At 41.4% G+C, this 24,050-nt stretch overlaps 1 protein-coding gene across 3 annotated transcripts in view; it reads left to right on the top strand.

Annotated features, from left to right (window-relative positions):
* The window catches only part of LOC131469942 (golgin subfamily A member 6-like protein 22), a 103,870-nt gene that overhangs the window by 77,871 nt on the left and 1,949 nt on the right, over positions 1-24,050 (top strand). Inside the window, exons 23-28 of one of the 3 annotated variants that reach the window (XM_058645412.1) lie at positions 3,106-3,208; positions 6,495-6,777; positions 7,789-7,868; positions 7,988-8,069; positions 8,894-8,992; positions 23,915-23,977. In XM_058645412.1, coding sequence (XP_058501395.1) covers positions 3,106-3,208; positions 6,495-6,777; positions 7,789-7,826 — 424 coding nt within the window. In that variant the 3' untranslated portion in view covers positions 7,827-7,868; positions 7,988-8,069; positions 8,894-8,992; positions 23,915-23,977. Of the gene's footprint in view, positions 1-933; positions 993-3,105; positions 3,209-6,494; positions 7,869-7,987; positions 8,070-8,893; positions 8,993-23,914; positions 23,978-24,050 lie in introns of those variants that run through there. The other 2 variants (XM_058645403.1, XM_058645419.1) reach the window with 2 other exon arrangements.

The raw sequence follows: 24,050 nt of genomic DNA, 5'->3' as shown, positions 1-24,050 counted from the left end.
TAAGCATTTCCCAAACTTTCAATATAGTGACTGACTCTTTATGGATGACAAACCACCACAACCCAGTTCACTATATAAATCATGACGACGATATAAATCATCACAACTGACTTTTCCAAAAGATATGTCTTTTATTAAGTGAAATACAACTTCATTTTATGCATGTGTTACTGAAAACATAGAAAAACATAGAGTATACACATGTTTAATACTTAAAAATGAGAGGAAATACAGTTAACTGGATAATTTAAGTAAAATGCTAGGTAAGAATATCCTGCAAATGTATCTGGCCACGCAAAAAAAAGTCTGAATTCTCAGACATGTTACTCTGAAAAAGGTCTTCATGCTGTAAATACTCAAACCAGGAACCTGCTGCTCAAGACCTAATAAGGGCTACTTGGTATCCTCCTCCAAACCGTTCAGCTCTTGTATCAGGATTATTAACAACCTGTTATTGGTCATTTAGTTTTTATTTCTACATATTTATGACTCCACTCACACTTAAAGTTTGAAGTCAAGTTTGATTAAAAAAAAAAAAAAGAAGGAAAAAAAGTTATATTATAGTGGTAATTTTGCAGTGTTTGTGCTGTACTGAGAGGTAGTCCTAATAAGAGCCTAATAAGGGCTTTTTATATGATACTACTTTATTAGTTTTATTTATTTATTCATTTATTTATTTTTGTGAAGTTGTGCATGTTTTGATCCGGTGTCTAAAAATAGTTTATTATTATTGTCGCTATTATGACTTTTATTACCATAACAGAGCAGTAATGTAGAAATGAGATGATTGCGTACAATATTGAAATATTAATGAGTTAATGTTTTGAACAGACTGCGCACTAGTGTAACTCCAGCCAGAGAAAATGTAATTATCTTATTTTAATAGTTTTGCGCCTTAACAGTAATTATACTCTAGTCTCTAATTAATTGCAGATTGCAGTGAGCAGTGGAAGCAGAGAGTGATGCCGTTTGCTGCCGGCAGCATTGACTCAGTGAGTGTCTGACACTACCATCTGGGGGGGAAGTGCTCATAAAGCATCAGGCTTCATCAGCTGCACCACTAACTAACCCAGAGATCACAGCAGAGAATTTGTACAAACACTGATTGCTAAAGTGACAGAGAGACTGAAAGAGGAGATAAGAGGGAGACTGCGTGAGAGCAGCATCAAGTCTTGCATAAAATTTACAGCAATATGAAGGCAGTAAATAAGAAAGATGAGGGCAAGATTGTAGCTGGAGAGGAGCCATGTTTATTGCCTAGTTTAGAGAGCATGGCAGCTTGGCTTCGACACTAATGACTGTAATTATACACACACTGATTGGGTTAGGCCGCTAATTACACACAACCATGTTTGCGTGTAAACACAGGAACACATGTTTACACAGGCGTCGCGCCAAGTGCTCAGCGCATCGCTGCCTTCTCACATTGGGTGCATAAATCTCACACAGTTGTCTCAGCAGCGGTGATGTTTCATGATCTGCTGAAGACCACATTACCACCGAGGAACAGGCTTAAATCATGTGAAGAATCAGTGGAGATGTGGCACTTTAGATTTTATGGAGTTGGCTTGTGCTTAAAGTTTATTCCTCATATTCCCCCCCCCCTCCCTTCACTGTTAGCAACAGGAAATTTGTGGAGCTCATTTGCAATTCAAAACATCAAAGAAAAATTCAGCATTTTGCCTTATTAATCTTCCTTGTATCATCATTATAGTGTGAAATTAAATGTCTGTAACGGTCAGTTGCAATTATGTTCAGTTTATGAATATCATCTACAGAAAATTAGGTTTCTATAAAAATGCTTCCACTGGCCAAACTAAATTAGTTTGCTGTTTAATAGTGATTCACATATTCACTGATTTTATTTGTTCATATCAATTTAAAACGTATATAGTATGTAGTGTTTAGTGTACTTCGTTAGTGTGTAAATTAAAGTAATTGTTGAGTGACTTAAACACCTTTCTTTAAAACAAACAAAATATAAATATGCTGTCATCGATCCTCTCTGAAAACCACTGTTCAGAGAGTAGCCTGGATTACATTTCAGCCAGTGGTGTTAACTGTCACTATTGTTCACATTGTTGTTTTTTTTATTGTGTCTGGGTTGAGGTTTACCGCATAAACTCTTAGAAAGACATGGGAGCTGAATCGTTTCACTAATAAACCTCGTAAACTTTTCAGACAAAAATGTCACTTCACATATTAGCGTCTCCCTTGAGTTGCTCCATGGTTCTTAAATGGCCAAAAGTTTGCGTATATGTGTGTGTCTCTGTCTGCTCACCCTCTATCTACGATGATGCATTTATTAAGAGTTCCAATGAGTGCGTGCGTTGTCTCAACTGAAGCAAAGCGGGAGCCTCTTCCCATCCTTTGTTCCCATAGAAAATCCCAGCCTGCTCTTTTACAAGAAAATTAACATTGAAGAGGTACAGTGGTACTTTAATAGGCTAAGAAGTCTTCAATAAAGAATTTAGAAGGTTTCTTCCGAATGCTAACTGGACAGGTTCACTGGGGCATGAAAGAAAGAGCGTAAAGCGGGGGCAGCAAGCTCCTCAGCCCATACAGAACACCATTATCCATCGTCGTTAATTTAATAGACATTCCTTAGTCAGCCCTGAGTCTGAAGATAACAGACCAAACATTTGTTTGTCATTTCCCAAACGTTTTTAATAAACAGTTAAAATCTTAAATGACTTCTTGTACTCTTAATGTTCCCTGGCTGCTGTGGTGTTCGTTTTGTTTTTTTTATTTAGTTTAATATGCACTTTCATATATAATTTAATGATTCCTGGAGCCCATTTGCTCACCCATCTTTGGGTTTAGTAATAAGTTAAAATGAAGACGGTTATAATGAAGATGATGTACGCCGACGTCGTTATGCCCCAGATTTTCAGTGACGTTTGATTGAAACTGTTTTTTTGCACAAAACTGTACACTGGAGTTTAAAAGTTTACCATGGTTGAGGCAAGTGTAATATGCTTTGCATGGTGAACTACAAATGAGCCAGGTTTTATTATTCTATTTTCTTATAGTACTGCAGGTAAAAATGTCAAAGTGAGCTTCTGATATTTATTTATGTGTGTGCATGTGGATATTGTGTTACAGCATGGAAAATCAGACTTTTGTGGCTCTGAACCTCGGCAAAATTGAGCAAATGCAGACCAGACTGCGAAGCAACCTGGAGGCCATTGCAATGCTAAATCAACAAGTAAGACACACACACACACACACACACACACACACACACACACAGACACACACGCCAGGGCCTGACAGTCCTTTTACTCGGCAGATGGAAACACACACCTGCACACTGGCCCACATGCTGTTGAGCTCACACAGAAGAGGAAGCTTTCATGCGTCCAACTTCAAACACACACGCGCACTAACGCACAGGCGCGCAGAGACATCCATTTCCTCTTCCTGCGATAAAAGTGAAAGTCGGCAACTGGGTGGGGGCGCGCGCGTGTGTGTGTGTGTGTGTCTTTGTGTGTGTATACACACTGTGTGGGGAGGGGGGGGGCAAATTGTATCGGGAAAAAGCAGTGACGTGTCTCTCCACCGGTAAATGATTTCCCTTTCATGCAACTGAGAGAAGGATGTATATCAATACAGCCGCGCTGATCTCTCCATGACAGCGTAGGGAAACGGCCCGCTGTGATAAAACAATGTGGAGGTAAAGAAACACAGAGGAATTATTCCGAGGAAACGCTGACATTTTTTTTAAAACTGTGTTGAACTTCACAAGAGTCAACAAATCACCAAAGGAGAGACGAATCAAAAGTGCTCCTCTGCGCCCTCAGTTCTCCAAAACTCCGGGGCCTGGGGAACGGCCTCACCTGACTTTTGTTAGTTTGTGGAAATGGCGCGCTGATTGACGTCATGCACACGGAAGCTGGTACTTGTTGAAGTTTTACATGCGACGTTCTGTCAGCGAAAAAGCAAAATGGCGTTGGGTGCATCCTTTTAGACGGAGGAGCGGTGGAGGAGCGGTGGAGGAGAGGAGAGCGAGAGAGATGTTGTTTAACAGGTCAGGTGTGTAATAGCACCTCTTAATCTCTAGTGTGAATCATTACACACATCGATCCAACATGGACACTCTACACACACACACACACACAAGTATAAGATCAAGAGTTGGAAAGGATATAGACAGTTGATTTTCACTTGGCTATATCCTTCACTGCCAACTGGACACAAACTGCACTCAACAGTAAAGAAGCTGAATGGACTGTTTTAGTACATGTATATATTATATATATGTGTGTGTGGGGGGGGGCAACATTTATAAACCAGAGTTTGTGTCTTGGCTTTGGTTTAATCTCACTGAAATTCCAAATTTGTTTCACACTTCACTACTTTCAGCAGACTTGCTAAACCCTGATTAATATAGCAACAAAAATGTCCTCATGTCTAATTTTATGACGTTTTATTATGTGGTGTTTAGTATTTACTATATCGTTGTACTTGGTTGATTCCCCCCGCCCTGTATTTTATCTTTTTCTTCTTTCTTTCTCGTCCCTTTTTAACTTTTTTACTTTCACAAAAGCCTTTCTAGGGATGGGTGTTGCATGTTAGCATCTGCTATTATCACTGTCTATGTATACTGTCCCTATCAAATAAACCATAATAATAATAATGATAATAAACTGCTTTTTCATTCACCCACAGGGACATACTAACACCCACTATACAGCACACACACGCTTGATTTCCCTGTGACTGTTGAGCAAATTTCATGCAAACTTTTGAAATGTCACACAAAATGAAATGCAAATTAAGTGAATATCTATTGACTACGATGAAGATCAGAGAATAAAATGAGATTCTTTCAAGACTTGATTAGCTTTAGGTAAGCTGTTAGGTTTTTTTTATTATGTCTTTCATGCGAGGATTAAAAACATCTATGAGTTGGTACGTGGAGGTGAAGATGGACAGGTTAGACATAAAACTGAGCCGAAACATTATTAAACCAATTAAAAAAAAGAAGCACTTTTGTTCATATGTGGACACTTGCTCAAAGTTTCAGTTCAGCTTTTCAAGCTCTGTAGTTTCCATAATTAAAATTAAAATTCCGAGCTATTCAGAGGAAAAAACCCGCAAACATGCTCCTGCAGCATTAACCCTCCTCGTGTCTCTGTCTGTCTTTCTATCTTTCCCCCCCCCCCCCCCCCCTTCTCCCCCACTTACACACATTCTTTTGATCCACACGCACATGCACACTAGTTCACCCGTATGTGAAGGTTGAGGAGACAAGCTGTGATTTTTTAATTTCACCCCCCCACCCACTTCCCTCCCTCCTCTGCAATTAGGAAAGCATCCAGAGCCACCAAAGACCGGGGAAATTAAACAGGTCCCTTTGAATATACAGTTAATTAGAAATGTCAGGTTCAGTTTTTTTTTTTTTTCTTTCGTTTTTTTATCAGGAGCACATTATATGATACTTGTCGTAGATAGTAAATGCGCTTTAAGGACAGTTTTCACGACTAGCTCTGTGAGGGTGAAACATCAATGCCAGCTTTTTCCTTTTTGTAGTCATTAGATGTAATGTGTCTGTATTTGTGTGTGTGTGTGTGTGTGTGTGTGTGTGTTCAAGGATGCTTTTGTGTGTTTCCCTGTCTTTCACACACACAGAAAATGCACACATGGTGAGACATGCTGATGTGATGTCATTCTTTAACCTCAGTTTTCTCTCGCACACACACACACACACTAAAAACAGGTGCAGATGTCTGCCACTGCTATTACCTGACGAGTCTCTTTGTGTCTCCGTCCTTTAAGTTCTTATTCTCTTTCCTTCCAACTAAAAATACATTATCTTTTAGTCTTTTTATCCACCTTCTATCCGTACAATTTTAGACTGGCATATTTTTGCATGCAATTACCAGGGTTTACAACAAATACAATGTGTTTTTTTTTTTGTCACTTTTTAGCTCACTTTCCTCCCCGCTTTTACGCAGCAGTCCTCGCCGAAACATAAAACACCCTCAATTTAGCTCGTCTGTAATTGTGTTTCAGGGAGCCCAATCATGTTCTGACGATGTGTGATTTGTTTTGTGTCATGGATGATTTTGTGTCAAATAGAAGTCTAATGATCGCCCAAATTGGTTGTTTTCATGTAGAAATTTACACCGTCGCATGACTCCCACTTGTGACCATTTCAAACTGTGAACTCAATACTCTCCTGAAACCGCCCCCCTTTGCAATTTTCCATTTGTATTTCTGTTTCACTGGGCATGAAAGCAACTGTGAAAGATGAATTAAGCCCATAATGGCATGTCAGCTACTTCATCAACGTGGTAGCTGTTGACTTTTGATGGTTAATATTTATTGGCACATCAAATTAAGTTTTGCAGTTTTCTTGATTTAACTAAACAAGTGTGATGTTTTAACTTCCTGGCGAATACCCCCCCCCCCCTCTTTCCTTACTGCCTGAAAACATTGCCGTTCTCTTTATCATACGTCTCTCAGTGTCTCGTTCTTGTTGTTTCCAGTTAAACGCCGTCAGCGGGGAGAATACACAGTTGCGCAGGCAGCTGGAGGTGGAGAGGTCCATGCGTAGAGGAGCGGAGCAACGGCTGCCTCCTCCTCTCAACCCCCAGCACTGCTCCTCCATCCACCTCCCCGTCTCCCTCGCTGCCCTCCCGCCTCCTCTCTCCACCTCCTTCCCTTCATCCCTCCGTCTCCCTAATCCCCTGGGTTTGGACCCAGCGAGAGGGCACACCAATGGGAGTCTCACACAAACCAAGCTGAGTAGAGCTGTGCCAGAGAAACCAGGTGAGTCCCAGGCTTTGTCTGAAGCCTTCTGGATGAAACCAGCAGCGGTGAGCTCTGTCTCCACCACTCTCGGAGACGCATGGTCTGGGAGAACAAGCGAGGATCTGACCAAATGAAGCCCCCTGAAGACTTTGACCTGTCATGACTTTTTGACCTCAGCCTTCTCACTGGGGAGTGAATTCAGCATGAGGTTAATGTCCTGCAGGTCAAAGTCAAGTCCCCCGGTGCTTTTTGCCTGAGGGGGCCTACAGAACCAGCAGATGATGGAATTTACTGAAATCGTCAAAAGTCAAGTAAAAAAAAATCACCTCTTCCGCTCTGCCATGAAGAGATTTACTCTGAGATTTATGACTAAAAGAAGCAAATGGTTTCATTCTCAAAATGTTAAAACACATCAAACAAAGGTACAGTCGTAATACTTCATCAAGTAATGACCTGGTTTTGTGACAAAACTGGAGCACTAAGCTCTTCTTTTTTTTTTTTTTTGAGACTGCACCTAATAGTGAAAACTCCAGCAGTTTTGATGAACATTTAATTTTATCAGTCGTCAAACGAACTAAACAACAAAAGGCGCTTATTCCCATGCTGATGAATGTGTCCTTGTCTTGTTTTGGATACACGAGAGACTGCACATCATCAGCATCCCCAGACGGCTCCGTGTGAATGGCTGTAACAGTCTGATTGCACTGCAGCTGTGTGCCATGTGTCCACGCGGTGAATGTGGCCCTGTGTCGTCGTATGGGAGGACTTTTTGTGTGTCCGTCTGCCTGCCCGTCTTTCTCTAAGCCCCCGTGGGGTGATTGTGTGTGATTGAGCAGTTTGGATGTTTAACGTTGTTTATGTTTTATATTTTGTTTTACTATTTAAAAAACTATTTGTTGATATTTTCCCGTTTCTTTGTTTGAGCCCCTGTGTTGTATTGGCAGGAAAATAAAAACAGATACATCTGTAAGTTGTCACACACACCCACACACACCAGTAAATATGCCAATAGTATTTTATTTTTGCCAGTTGCAGCTTTGGAGACTTTAGCGCTGCATCATTCTTAAACCTTTACATGACTGTTAAGATACACAAAGATGTGGACACAGGTAAGAAACTTACTCAGCTGCAAAACCATTAAATAAATGATCAACAATGTCGTTTTAAAGCAAGTTTAATGGAACACGCATGTACTGTGTTTATCTGCTCTTTCCATGTGTATCTTCAGGTGACTCATGCCTCTTTTTAAAGGCTTGCAATGGTTGAACAAGAGCACTGCTCATTTACGCAAACAAAGCCAAGTGAAAGAGGTATGCAAATATGTGAACTTAAACATACTCTGATAATGAGAATCCTGGGGAGAATCCACCACTGTCCCCCGCACTCTCCCCCATCTCAACCTTTATTTATTTCTATCGCTCATCAGTTCTGTATATACATAGCCGTTGTTTAGCTGTTTAGGATGTCGTACATTTTAATGATTTCCCACTGAGCTGCGTGTCCTTGTTAGCTTGGTTTTACTCATCTGCCATGTCACACTCAAAAATTCCCCTCTTTTATGTGCAAACGCACACGCGTGCACCCGCTCACACATCCACGTGCGTTTATATTCCTTCGCAAAACTCGCGCACACACACACACACACACGCACGAACACACTTGCACAAACGGCACAGTCATTAAAAATGAAACCACAGGCTTTTTGAAAACTCCCAGGACTGAGGGAAAAAGTCAGCAGCGCAGCGGTGAAAAAAGTCCCCCTGGAAACAATGAGGAGAATGATCATTTGTTGTTCTTGAAAACCCAGTGAGGTTTCACAGAGGTTAAGCTTCCCTTTGATGTGTTTTTAACTCGTTTCAGCTCTGTGGAGGGATTAGTCAGCCTCTTACACACACACACACACACACACATAAACACAAACGCACACGTTCACACACACACAAGCACATACCGACTCTTAATTTCAACACCACTTTCTCTCACAGACAGAAAGCACAGAACGGGCTCCTTCCTAACCTAATTTCAACAAATGAGTGTGTGTGTGGTACTTCACTGCTGTATGTGTGGTCCCTGGAAATGTGTGGTAAACCAGCGAAATATTGCAAGTCAGTATTTTCTTTTTATCCCAAATTAGTGTCTGGCTGTTGGTGAAGAGTGTGGGCCCTCAACCACGAGAGACGCCGAGAAAGAGAGACCGAGTATAGCTGTTGATCATCGTTACAGTGTTTACAAGGTATTATTTGATCCTTCATTTCATGATGCAAATGGGTGTGGGTGTGTGTTATCAGCTCCAGTCTGGGCCCCCCTTAGGTCTCTGTGTGGTTGCCCGTGCTAGTAATCGCATAAAAAAGTTTGCCTGTGTTTGCAATTGGTTCCTAGCGTTTGTTTTGACTAACTTAGATTAAGAGAATTGTTGAAGGTGGACCACACCGGGCCATTCACAAAGAGCTTTTGCAATAAAAATGAATCCCACCGTGAAAAGTTATTTATATACTGTTGTGAGGTCAGTTTATTTGTTTGTTGTTTTTTAAATCATAAAGAAGTCATTAGGATTGATAATGAGTTTCTTGCTTGATTTGATTTGATTTGACTCAATTTAAGAAATAAAGATACGCATACATTTATTATGTGACAATACTACTGATAAATTATAACTGCTTTGACAATTAGCTCCCTGTGTAGAAACCTGATCTAAAAGCAGTAAAAATAACTTCTTATAGTTAATATAAACCACACAGACCTGGATTATTAAAATGCACTCTTATTTCAATAATGTGAGCCATATTTTTTTTTAAATAACAATCGGTCATATTAATTCGTGACAACGTGCATGTCTGGAAATACCTGGAAAAGTCCTTGTGTCTTTGTGAAAAATAATTTAGCTGTGAACAGCACGGCATTGTTGCCAGTGTTGAAATAAAATAACTTTTAGTGGAAGAGGCATTTCTGTCACACCACACACAGAAAAATGACAGAGCAGCAAGAGAGGGTGAGAAAGAAAGAAAACTGACAGGAGTGCTGGCAACGTGTCTCCTGCAAAAGTGAGGTCACTCAGAAAAGAGGAAAGGAGAGAAAGGGAAGGAAAGCAGCCATTCACACAATGTTTCACTTTTTCAAAGGTTTTTTTCTGTTATGTGGTTACTTTTTATAGACCGTGCACCCGCAGTACAGCAAAATGCTGTTTGCTTGGGCCAGTTGAATCTAAGCTGTAGCATAGATTCAGCACAAGCACAGTTCTCCATACGTTTCTCTCTTTAGTTTTGTCACACATTAAGAAACTTTCAGCAGCTTCATATTGAAACGCCACAGTGAGTCATCACATTCATATTGGATTCATTGAATTTGAAAGAATAATATTTACATAAACATCCCAGTTCTGCCACATACTGTGCATAATAATCCAAAAATGCATAAAGATCTACACAAAACCCATTAGGTGATAACCAATCCTACTTTTAAACTGTAGGTAGAATTAGATCAAGACAGTTCAAGTGTTTAACAATAGATGTTATGTGGTCTTATTTGGTGCATAATATCTCACACTGGAGTCCAAGTACAACTCTGAATAGCTGAGAGAATGAGAATACAGTGGCTCTTCATTAAGCTGTCTGGCTGACTGAACTTTGTTGTTGGCAGAATAATGATTTTCTCTTCATTGAGTTCATCATTTTTCTTAATATTTGGCCAAATGGCAATGCAGACAGTGGTTGAGAGATGGGGAAAGGAAGGAGGTACGGATAGAAAGCACTGTCTGCACAGCACCCAGAAGAACTGGATAGAAAACGGTTTGAAATAAAACGCTCGACTGAGCTTAAAGCTGTAGTAGACGAGTTGTTAGAACTGATTGTAATGGAGACGGAAAAATGACACATCTGCATTTTTGTGGTACCTTATAAGTCTTCCCTTCCAAAACAATTAAGAGAATAGCATAGTGTTGTGTTCACACAGTGGTTCGTGTTATGACAGGGAAAGTATTTGTTTCCTTACCGGTATCAACTAGTGCTGCATTTATACTGCAATGGAACTGGGACAGGAAAGTCCTCCATGGCCTCCTAAACTATTAAGTTAGTGCGTCACCACCACAGAAAACCCGCAGCACTAAGTCTACGCTCGTCATAGAACAAAAAAATGGAATAAATAAAGTCTATAAAGGTTTATCTGTATGCTGTTAACATGGTTACCTGTTCTTAGACTTTAAACTTGCTCACACCTATAAACCCTGCTGTAACCTCTGGTTGTAGTTTAGTCCTAATAATTTGTAAATAACAATGGAAGTTAGTGGGAATTTTAAAATACTGTTGGCTCTTTTTTTAATCTCTATCTTGCTTATTTTTACTCTTACTGTCTCTTTCCAATTGCTTTGTACGGAGCCCCAGACATTGCATTTCATTATATTTATATCATTCCCATGAGTGCTGCGTTAGCAAAAAGGGGCGCAAGAGGGCGCACTATTATACTTTATACTTTCTTTATACTAAATATAAAGTGTGCACAAATGAATATTTGGTGGCCAACAAAATATGACCGATCCGTTCTTTTCCCCCCATGTCATGGCTGGGGCTCCATAGCTTTGTCTTCATAAATGGACAGGGTCACAAAAAAAGCAATCCTCCCCCATTTTACAAGAACAATCAATACTTCTTTGGAATATATATATAGATATTTCGTGAAACGGTCCCATTGAAATACCTGAAAATAAGCCATTAATACAGCATCATACAATACTAGCAACTCTCTTTAGTGAATATCATTTGTCTCTGTATAAAGGAACTATATACCTCATCCTCAGAGTGTATTATAATGCCTGAGAGTGAGGTTTAGGACAAAATAGGCGACATATGACAGATCTCTGTATTTGTTTTGCCGTCTCCTAATGGGAAGTTGACCATCAGGCCAATGTCTCAAAAAGTTGTGTTCCCTCAAGGAGTAAAGCTAGAGGTAAAAGGGAGTGGGGAAAAAAATGTACAGTTTAAGAAAGTAGGAAGCCCAGGGGGAAGAAGAGATTACCAGACAATCTGAGGAAGAGGAAAAGAGAAGTTGTAATGGTAGAGTTGAGGCCTACAGGGAAAGAGGAAAGGACTTGGTAAAGGAGGGATACACGGGGAAGAGACTGAGAGAACGTTGTTGGGTATTTAGGGAATACTTTTCGAAATGAAGGGGAAATAGCAAAGTGATGAACAGATGCAGAGTGAAACCAAAAGAAAATGACAGGAAGGAGTGTGCAGTGTGTGTGATTCAGAGCGGTTAAGGATGAGAGAAAGGAGGAGGAAGAGAGTGATGGGACATTTAGGGAAAGGTAGTGAGATAAAAAGAGGAGGGGGAAAAAGTGAAAGGTGAGAGATGCCTGAGACGGAAAGAGTGAGCAATGGAGGAATGAGGCAGACGCTGGAGATTCAGCAAAGGTAGAGATGGGAAAAGAGCAGAATGAGAGAAAGAAAGAATGAGAGAGTAGTGGGAGATTTAGGGTATATGTGGAAGAGAGAGTGCCAAAGAGAAGCATATTGTCCTTATCGGCCTGCTCCAGAAAGCCTGCTCCCTAATGGGGCCAGTGTGAAGGGGAAATGAGGACTAGGCCTGATGCTACGTGATTAGCCATTGACTCAAATACACATCAAAGGTATGAAGGGAGGGGAAGGAGTGCAAGGTGCATGCGCGTATGTGTGTGTGTGTGTGTGTGTGTGTGTGCGCGCGCTCGTGGGCAGAAGATGAGTCACCTTCACCTCCTTCAGTGGGACCACGAATGAAAATCACTCTCACTTTCCCCACACACACACATATATATACACCGACACATGGCCATTTTCTTCAACCTTGAAAGGGAAAGCTTCTCTGAATAAGGTGATCCTCTGAATGGGGGTACGGGGGAGACAGAGGGGAGGGGAGGGGAGAGGAGGAGTGGTAACTAGACAAAAAGGCGGTGGTAGGCGTGGATACGGTGGAAAGGGGAGGGAGCAGGGGCGAGGAAGAAAAAGGAAGGGAGACATCAAAAAGAGTCATCATGTTCCATATTAGTCAAATAATGAAATTTGCCTTTTAGCTAATGACATCTGGAGACAGCTCTGTTAGTTTTCACCCAAATTACAGCAGGCCAGACTGTGTCTTCTGCTTAATACCTCGGTACAAAGCCGTCCACACACACACACACACACACAACTATGTGCGGACACACAAAAAAACCACACACACATCCAGAGCGATCAGTGGCACAGCAGTGACCGTTTGGTGTTTGAAATTCAGCACTCTCTGAGACCTATATCCCCTTTCTATTCTGCACCCTGAATTCATTACTGTCACACACACTCACACATCTATAATCATATTCATCGTACTCACAGGAGACTCCCCTCCATCTTTGCCTAAATTTCTATCCAAGGTAGCCCCAATATGGCTGCTGATGACCTTCATTAGTCTCCCCATTTCTTTCTCCTCCACAGCCTCCCCACTGCATTCATTCCTCATCCCTCTCACACCGTGTTTGTTCACAGATGCGCCATCTTTCTCCATTTTGTTCTCTTATTTCCAGACAAATTCAAACGTACATATATTTGTGTGCACTTCTCTTTGCCTCTCCTTCTGTTTCTCCCTCTTCTCTTCTCTTCTCTTCTCTTCTCTTCTTGTCTTATCTGTCACTCTCTTCTCATTGCTCCCCTCTCTGTTTCATTAGCATACAGAGTAAGAAGATGGCGCTGGGGGTAATCTGTGCGAGTCGCCGGTGACAAAATGGAGGGCGTCATCAGAGGTCGCGGTGCTGTCATCAAGCGCCAAACCTCCACTGATGTCTGCCTGTCACACGCTCGCGCTCATGCATGCGCCGCACACATTTGCCGAGCGCGGGGAGGGCGGGGAGGGCGGGGGGGGTGCGGAAGAAGGAAACATGTATCCTTAATCAGGTGTGACACATCACAGCGTAAATGCTGCAATCTCACCTGACAGCCATGTACACACGCGCTGTGTTTTGCGACGTGGACCACAGCGACGGAAACGGACATTGACAGGTATCTGAGTATATTCTGAGATACACTTAACAGCGGCTTTAATGAAAACAGTCAGTTATTTTGTTCTTGGTGCGTTGAATTCACCGGGGCTTTAGCGGATGTGGCTGCGGCAGCTGTTCACACTGAGACTTTGATGACTCTCGTACCTCACCCAGACTGTCAGGAAGTTTGTTTTTCATCTCTATGTGGCACTGATAATCAGTTGAGTAGACTTTTGATTAAAAAATAAAATAAAAATAAGCCTCTAATCATTTCACTGACATCGTTTGCGGAGAAATTTTTACAATCCTCTCAGAACAACAATTTAAAAATCAGTGCTGTCCCTGCCACAAAACAGGATTTCAGGCCCTTAGTAATGTAAGATGTAGGTAAAATGACAGTTTTTATACACAATGCATTACATTATTGTCAGTAGATCATTTGCTGAATGTTTTTAAATGTCACAATAGCATGAAATTGCACTCAATGACACAGAAACATTATGTTTAGCAAAGATAACGTAAGAAACTATGTAACTTTTGCACAATGGCATCTATTGTGTCCACAAATGACAGCAAATCCTCTCTTTGCTGCAAGACACAAGAAATGTGTGTGATAGGTCTATTTTTTGGCTCCATTCAGTTCATGTATGTCAGGACAGTGTAGCAATGAGCCTATACCGAGTAAACTAAATGGAACTCAGCCATCATTTCTTTCATTCCTTTTTACACGTGCGCTCTTCCTACCACGACCTGTCAAATTGTCTGCCATAAGAACTCAGTGAAACAACAGTTAAACAAGAAGAGACCGCTTTGAGTTTCAACTCTTGGAAAATGTGCCATATGATTTTTAGGCAAAAAATAATTGACAACTGACAGCCAGAGCGACGCTACAAGGTAACTGTACCTTCACGACGGATCATTTTTAAATGATCAAAGCCATCAGAACATTAAAGAAAGTCTAGAAGTAGCGTGATTCACCTCTGTGCCCTTCACGGAAAACTGTCGTTTACAAATCCTGTCTTTCTCTTTTCCTCTTCATCAAGGTAAAAAACTGCAAAGACAGCGTAGCGCAACCGCACTCGTGCTTTTCTGTTGATCACTTGGTGACCTCCCTCTCTGTTCTTGATTAGAATTTGTGCACTTACTAATATCTTTGCTTGCTTGACACGCAAAAATGTGTCTCAAAGCAAATCCTGGGCTTGAAAAATAGAGGGGGGGGCGTGCGTAAAGAGGATGGTAGATAAGACAGGAAAGAGTAAAAGAGAGGGATGTCGTAAAGATGGGAACGAGTGGAGGAAAGAATTGCAGAGAGAGAGACAAACAGTGAAATATGGTTTCCCAGGAGGCAGCGTTAAGTTGTGTTGGTGTGTGAGCTTGTCATTAATAGTGTCCCTGTCATGGTTATGAGAGCTGGGAATACTTTGGTGCTAATAGACAGATTATGGAAAGAAACGAAGCATGTCCTGAAATCCTCTTAGCAAGACTTCACCTTCTTATTTATTTATTTCTGACTATCATCTTCTCTTTCTTTCTCTCAATGTCGGTGGCCTTGGCATTGTCTCATTGAACGTGTTTCATGTTTTGTCTGACACTTGGCAAGTAGCGTTGTGTGTGTCTCTCTCTCTCTCCCTCCCTCCATCTCTCTCTCTCTCCCTCTCTCTCCCTCCATGTGTCACTGTCTATCTTTTTTTGTCTCACACGTTTTGAAAAGGCACTTTATTTATTGTCCCAGGGGAGCGCTACATTATGCATTAACCTGTTCAATTATGCATTCATTTATGCAGCCGTTGCCTTATGTAAATGCACTTTATGATTAAACAAATTGTTTTGCTGTTTGGCTGTGTGTTCCCCACATTGAGTGTTTGCCAGTGACATCATTCAGCGGCAGCAAGAGATTCCAGTGCCTGTGGTGTGTACATATGTGTGTGTGTGTGTGTGTGTGACTCCCATTTGTGCCCTATTAAACTGGTGTAGGAGCAATGGGGATTGTAAGAGCACTCTGTGGGCTTTCCTAAAGTGATACTAAACAGGGGAAAGCAATGGCTTCCTCACCCACTTCCTTCTGCGAAACTTAATCCAGAAGGCCAGAGAACAGGCCGAGTGATGAAAGAAGGTCCTTTTGGGTGAAGCCCAGTCATTCAGTGGGACATGGTTTTGGTTTTCCACACTGCCCATTGCTGTTAAAACCAAAATATAAAGCAGACATGTAGGTATTTGCATTAAAAAAACATTGATTAGTGAATGTTATTGTTTTGGTAACACACAAAATAGTAATTCTATTCCCATTGTTGCTACGAAGCTGGGAATTTAATTTGAAATAAGACGTATGGTATTGCTGTAATATTTTACTCCACTCTGAAGTGTAACTGTTTCTTTAAAATCTTTCTTTTCTTAAACTCCGCCACCTTTTTTTTTGTTGTTGCATGTATTAAAGAGGAAACAGTGTAGAAATAAACGTGATAAGAGGGGAGAGACGTGGGTGTGAAATGTAACAAAAACCCTCCAGAGGAATTTGGAGTACCTTTTTTTTATATGTTCTTTTCCTCCAGTGGTCCTATCAAAGGAGAAGTCCATGTATATAACAAATTCAAATAGCATAATATAAAGTGTTTATAACAGATAAGAGGTTCTATGAAAGCAAGGAGAACTTGTAAGTGTGCTCAGATTAAACATGTAAGGATAAGGGGCTTCTTATCCGCTCCACATACAGCACATTTGTCACTTTTAAGAGCAAATATCATGTTAAATCTTTTTAAAACACAACCTTGTTCCTATAGGATGAGTCCTTCATGTATTTTACACGATATCGTGAGGATTCCTTAACCTTTAATCGTAGCGTCATACTATAAATACATGCATATACAAACATATGAGCAGAATCACATCTTTTACTTTTCTTGGCTCCACAGTGAAATCAGTCCAGACAGCACAGCACAGCCAGTTGTTGCACTTCTATGAGCTCATATTAGTGGACCTGTGCCAAATAGCAAACCTGGTGCATGACTGTGATATCACAGTGTCAACAATATGCACTTTTATACAACAGCTCATTTTAAGACAAATACCCTTAATAGGCAGCGTGGCGACGTCAGCAGAAGCCTTGGAGGTCTGGTATTGACTGAGGACTCAGAGAGTTGCTGGAGACGTTTTAATCACAGCTATATATAGTCTTTTCCTCTATCTGACAAGAGAAATGAGCAGCCATTTAAGACAGATGAACTGTGTCTCGATGGTGGCTAGACTTATCTAAACCGCAGCCACACCTTTGATCTACTTCTGAATCTCCCACTGCTTTCCATCTGATACCAGCTATCTGATTTGCCCATGCCTGTGAGGAATGAGAAATTTTAGAGGCGAAAAGATGAATGGAATATGCATTTAGACACCTTGACTATGCAGTCACTCTATTTTTCAGCCTTGCCTTGCCTTGCCCCCCCCCCCCCCCTTCATGCAGCCACTATAATGTGGCCGCCTTTCCTCAATCATGTGGCTGTAGGGCTGTGACTGCGCCTCCGCCGCCACCTTTTCTTCCTCTTCTGCTCTCTTCACCTCCATCTCTCTCCTCCTCTCCGCCCCGCTCTCACTCCATCTCTTCATCTCTTCTGGGTTGTGAGTGAGTGATGGAGTTTTAGTGGACCCTGCGAGCGGTCCTGTGGTTTCTCAGTGCCACACATCAGAGGCAGAGCATTAGCTCTCTGTATGCTTCAGGAGTTTGGCTTGGCAGAACACCAGGCCCTAACTACCTCCTCTCCAGCGCTCGCTGCAGCCGGCGCAGGCCAGACAAACTACCTGAGCCTCATTCATAATATACATGAAATGATGGCGGCGTCCCACTGTTTATATTTATATTCATTAACCTTTACAAAGACATATGTGTGTTTTTATTGCATTAGTTCACTGAGTGTATTCTGACACAGAATGAGTTAAAGCAAGTTTATATTGGCTGTTTTGAAGGAAAGTGGGTCCCTATCTGCATAATATACAGTAAATCTTCATTATCCAAACCTCAGGAAGCCCTTACAGACCGAATGGTTGAAGGAACAACATTAATGAAGAGAATGTGCACTGCAATTCAAAGTTATAGTCTGGTAATTTTGTACATTAATAATGAAGCTACCTGGGATTTTGCATCTTGGAGCAATAAAATTATGTTAGCTTGATAAAAAAAACTAGTCCTGGTGGAGATAGTAGACAAAAGAATGGATGAAAAGTTTAAAGGGAAGGGTAGAGTAAGTGTTGCCATTGGATTTATGGACTTGTACATACTGTACGTATACACTGGTGTGCAGTTAATTGTGTGTGTGTGTGCGATGTACTTTGATTTATACTTTAACTGTAATTAAAGACAGATGAATATCGGTAATCTGGTTTTTAAAACTCAGCATGGCCGTGGTGCTCGCACACGCGTTGGATAGACGCAAACATAAGCATTCATTTATTATTAACCACACATTAGCGAGCGCGCTGTATGCGGTCAAAACTGCAGCTGCATGAGTTCTGACATCGACTCTGATTGCAGCCATTTTAGAAACCCGCCGTTATCATATGGGTTTTGTAGAAAAAGCGTGTAACGTCTGTCACCGTGGACAAGAGGACATTTACTCTCACCCCGGGAGCCTGTGTCACTAAAACAAACTGGAAGCCTTCTCAGCTGGGGACCCACATGAAATGAGTCCCTGACATTTTTTTTTTGACCTGAGACATATTTTTGAAAAGGGGAGGGGAAAAAAAAACGGCTTCATTGTGACTGACGGTCTGATGGAAGTGGGAGTGCGGCAAGAGTCACTTCGGTCGACAGATAGCCTCGGGCTGTGTCACACACCGTCTGCACTGACACCGCGTCAGCCCGCAGTGCGTGCACACGCGCGTGCATGATTCCGCTGATGCACGTCACATATACATACTCATCAGCACAATACACGTCATTAAAACTTGATTTTAATTTGCTGTTTTATTAAATAGTTAATGTTGGGAGTGCGACGGTGGCATAATTTATTGCTTTTCTAATGAAGGACAGGGAAATATTCATATTCTCCACATCACGTTTGCAGCTAATTCCTGGACATAACGCTCTCTGGTGATGTAGCAACAGAATAATTTATCAAAACAAATGCTACATTTTATGCTGTCCCTCAATTGAATGTGACCAGCACTATAAGATGCAATACATGGCCGTGCAATATGCATGAAATTATGCTAATGTTCTTGCATTCATATAGATCTAGATGTGGTCATATGTGTAATTGTATTACTTAAATGTGACAATAATAGACTGACATTGGGTGGTTCTAGAATATATTGATATATAAAAGCAGCCTTAGAACCGTGGCCTTTGCGTGAATACACTTAATATGCAATAAAAAAGAAAGACGAGAATAAAAGACGCATTCACATTGAAATGGCGTCATTACATTACTGAATTATACATATATGTTAGTGTGTAGTTTAAGACGGAAACTGAGCATTAGGACCCCTTTAAAATTAACTTGATGGACATATTTTGAATACGTCTTTATGATTCATTTGTTTGAAATCATGCATTTCCACATGCAGTGGTTTATGTGAGCTGATCTGAATGTTTAGTTTATTCAATCACCCCAGCACAGGGCTGGTTTCACATTACTTGATATTGATCATTAGTCGGAAATGTCCTGTAATTAAAGATTTAAAGTTTAGCTCCTTGTGAAAGTGGAAACCTGTTACTTGTGGTTTCAAAATTCTTATGTACACAGAAGAAGAAATGCTACAAATCTGAGGCTAATCCAGCATTTTTTTGCAAAGCTAATTTAAATATTTATATTCACTCAAATGAATATTAAGGCGTTTTTGTTTAATATAATACCAGAACAAGTTGCTACTCTCCTAGATGTTTTGCAGTACACACACACACCACAGCCTCCAGCCACATCCAGTGTATACATTACAAACACTCAGTATACCACTGACACCTCAGCAGTGACGTGCTTGGATATATATCCGTGATAATGGTTACTACTCTGACGATCAGAGCTATTTACTTTAAATGGGTCATTATGATTGGAAGAGTCTACCTTATGATGGTGATGAGGGCTGTGACAGATATATAGTCAGGCAGGAATAGGTGGCGATGATGAGCCGCACAAGTGCGTTACGACTATTCTACGCTTCCAGCAGTCAGTCCTTGTGTCTCTCTCTACGCCTCGTCGTCACTTCACCTCTTTGTCCTCTGGTTCACTTTTCAAATCACAAGTCAGGAGGAGTCAAGTACTGCCATTCCACCACACAACAGCAACGCTCGGAATGCTTAAAGAAGAGCGTGGAAATGTATTAGTTACACAGAGGCTGTGCTGTGTTTTTTTTTTTTTTATTGAATGATGAAGAATTTATGATAACAATTTGATCTGGTGTATCACCTTCAGCTCGGCAACTGTTTTGCATGCTTAAGATATAGTGTCGCACTTGGGTGTCTGCCTCTTCAGGGAGTTGGCAGGGAGCAAAGCACGCTGTGTGATGCTCCACTCATCTCAATCACAGCTTTGAGTCTTCAAAGAAAATGACTCAAATTCATATTTGACACGGTAATAAAAAAAACTACTTAAAACTGTAAAGTCTCTTCACATTCCCCCATTTTCATAAGTCCATGTTTATCTCCCCGTTTTAATTAGTAAGTGGCTTTAATTTCTGCTTTTGCTTTTATCGCGTATCATTTACAAGCACACGGCTGATCATGTTCATATTACCAAATTATGGAATACATTCCCTGGGTTAATTAGGTTGTTCTTTTTAATTAGAATGTAATTGTGCGAATTGGTGCCTTTTCAAGGGGAAATGCAGGCCATCAGACATTACAGGCGGTTTCAGACTGTCAACGTGGCTGAGACTGTAGGCAACAGTGCCCTCTAGATGTTAAAGTAGGTACTACATGATTCATTCTCTGTGCTGAAACTGGCCTTTCTTCACTTTGAACAAGTATTTGCTGCATTTGTATCATAGTCATGTGTTTTGGTCGTTGTTTTTTTTTGTTGCGAAGATCCATAATAATCAGTTTATCCAATAAAATTGAATCAAAGTGAATCAAGCATGAGAGGATTGTCATTTCCTTTCATTTAACACTAAGGTGATGTTCTTGGTAACGTTAATAACAGACACAAATCTTCAGTTATTGTTACACGTGCTGCCTTTTTAGGGCGATTCAACTGAAATAATCATGTTTTAGTAATAATAAATAATACCTTTCAGGATGGGGGGGAAAAAAAATTGAGCCTCACTAAAGCACAGTCAGTCACATGTTTCAAACACACTTGTACACTCACAACTTGACTCTCCCTGTAAGATGTCCATGTAAACATTTGGAGTTCATTCAGTCCGCACACAACAACAACGTGGAGCTCTGAATGCATGCGGCTACAATCCTGTCCCCTTTCAGAAATGTAAACCACTTAGTTGTGCGTTGTATTTGCTCAATATGTAATCACATACATTATTCCGCACAGCATGCTGTGTATTTCATTGTGCAGGGCAAGCCTTGAGCTTGAGCAGTGAAGGGAAATATATAACTATTAGATGAATAGATACATTTTATTAGTTTGTTTATGTGTGTGTGTGTGTGTGTGTGTGTTTGTTTTAAATACCAAGCATTCAGTGCAGTGTTTAGTGGTGATGGGGCTGTGCTGGGGGCTCATGATCCCAGTATTTCTAACAATCCTGGCTACAGCTCTTGAGTTAAAGCACGTATGGGGGCGAGGTCTTACTGGTATAGATGTACATGTGGACATTGTGTGTCTTTGTCTGTCCACTGTACTCACCTGTATGTGTGTTCACCTTCAACTTCCACATATCGCCCGCCAACTTAACCATTCAGTGCAGCCCCCACTCCCTCCAGCACACCCACCCACAAACTGCAAACATAGCAGGCCACAGGTAAACAGCACTATCTCTAGGCCAATCCTTCACATGAGGTGAGGCAATTACAAACTGCTTTTCACCCCCGTGTACCACCAACACACACACACATGCACAGCGGAGACACACCCCTCGGTCTTGAATCACCCTGCACACTTTCTCACTATTTCATCTCTCTCATTCCCTCTCCCTCCCTCTCTGCATGTCATTCTCTGTCACTCGCCTCGTGCAAAATTGCACTGAGGCGAGCTGCCACAGTATTGAGGAATAGTGTCATATACTGGCAATTTCCTCCCTAGGTGTCAGGCATACTTTACCTTAATATGTCTGCAGCGACTCTTAATAAAACAGTCTTGTCTATATACATATCTCTACCGCAGCCTGGCCTGTGCCACACTGCACACGGCACTCAATAGCATGCTGTTAAATATTTACCTCCGCTGAATGTCAGTGGAGGAGGAGTATGAGGAGAGGGGACAGAGGGGGGGAAATGGAAAAATGTGTCCCTGGTTGGTGTTTTAGCTGTCTGGATTTGTTGCAAGGCAGTCTGGGAGAAATTCCATATCAGCCAGCAGAATGTTTTAGGATATCTTGATGCCATATCAATGTAGTCTGCTTGCTTGACTGGGAAAAAAAGAAATGGTGGAGATTTTGAAATGGAAAATATTGTGACTCAGGTAGAAAGAGGAAGTATTTGGATGCAGTGAAATTCCCTGCATATTTCTGCCTTGTGTTCATGATCTGCACACCTCATGCATTGTGTCTCGCCTCAATGTACTGAGAATTGACAAGATTTTGACTCAGAAATGAGCAGCCGGTCCCCCCGTAGAGAGCCTGGGAAAACTTATCAACGCTAACCAGGAAAGACTAGAAAGAATGTGGGTTGGGATCGAGCCATGTATCGCATGATTTCACTGCTTCTCACGCTTCCTCTTGCAGATGTTTTGTTGTCACTTCTTTCATCCAGATATACCCTGAGCTGTTTTTTTTCCTTTTGTGGCAGGTAAGAATCATCTGGAGAGTGAAAGTGAAACATGTTCAGCACTTTACTGCGATGAGGTACAAAAATAGACGTTTGACCTTAATTTCCAAGGTAGTGGCAGACATGTTGGATGTCAGCGATCTCTCGGTGTATGGCTTGTTTTAGCTCGACTCTGGCTTTCTTCAGCGCTGTCACATGTAAAGAAGTGATAAAAACATAATATACAACATGTCTCGCATTCGCTGACATAAAACAGAAAGTGCTGGGTATGTGTCGTAGCCTTCAGAGCCACTGAAGTAATCCTGCTGTACATATAATATTTACTAATACTGCGAATTATCTGTCCGTTCCGAATTTGAACTGAAACTCCACCGTCCAAACCCCACAAAGTTTATCATTTAGCAGCAGTGCTCATTTGAGGGAAAGTTTCCAAAAAAGTATTTCCTGGATCTTCACCGTGTGGCAGGTGATCCCGATAATAATCATGAGCTTGAAGGAAGGAAAGCTAACATCTCCTTTAAGTGCAGATTCTCCAACTCTGACTTAGAGGCAGAAATACCCGCAGCGAGGGGGAAACAGGGGGAAAAAAGGAAGGAAAAACGGCGGCTGGGTTTTTTAATGACTTTCTGCACATTAGAATAATCTGTCATTTCAATTAGCGGGATTGTCATCTGTGAGATGTCTCCTGCTGCACCCACACATAGGCACACCCACACACACACACTCTCATACTACTCATACCTATACCTTGAGGTTGTCATCTGTACCCCTCATGGGAGTGAAGCAAGGGTGTCAAAGCAATCCCCCCCCTCCACCACCGCCCCCGCCAAGATACACGCACACACATCATCACCAACACCACCACCACCACCGCAACTACACACATCATCCCTTAAAAACAAAGCGAGGTTTCAAGGGAAATTGCTTGACAGCAGCTTAAAAGCCAGTCAGGAATAACTTATCAGGCGAGGGCTGCCATCGTGCCTCGCGGGGTCATTTCATTACGATTACCTTACCCTCCTTAACTCAAAGAGAGTGAAGAGAGAGAATGAGTAAGGGGGGGAGGGAGGAGGGAGGATGGGGGGGGGTGTGGGTAGTAGTGGTGATGGTGATGGCAGGGAGGGGGTAAACTCTTCAAGAAAGATAGATAGAAAGGAAGTCGAAGTTTCAGGAAGTGCTTAACTTTTACTTTTCTTCTCTCTGAGTCTCTGGTTTTTAAAGTTGTCTCGGTAATGAGCTTACATCTTCTTTTTTTCCCTGCTTCCCATCATATACAGTATATGTCATCTGCTGTTTCCTCTCTCTCTCTCCTGCAGGTATTATGGGATGTTTCAAGCCGTTGGAAATAAAAAAAAATAAATAAAAGGGGGAAAAAGAAGGTGAGAGTTTATTTGCTTTTTAATATCGTCACTGGTTTTTAAGGTCCACGTTGATACGCAGTGGAGTGTATGT

This window comes from Solea solea, chromosome 1 (assembly GCF_958295425.1).
Source record: "Solea solea chromosome 1, fSolSol10.1, whole genome shotgun sequence".
In the NCBI taxonomy this organism is placed as follows: Eukaryota; Metazoa; Chordata; class Actinopteri; order Pleuronectiformes; family Soleidae; genus Solea; species Solea solea.
The sequence above is the reverse complement of the archived record's forward strand: the minus strand, read 5'-3'. Positions and strand labels throughout refer to the sequence as shown.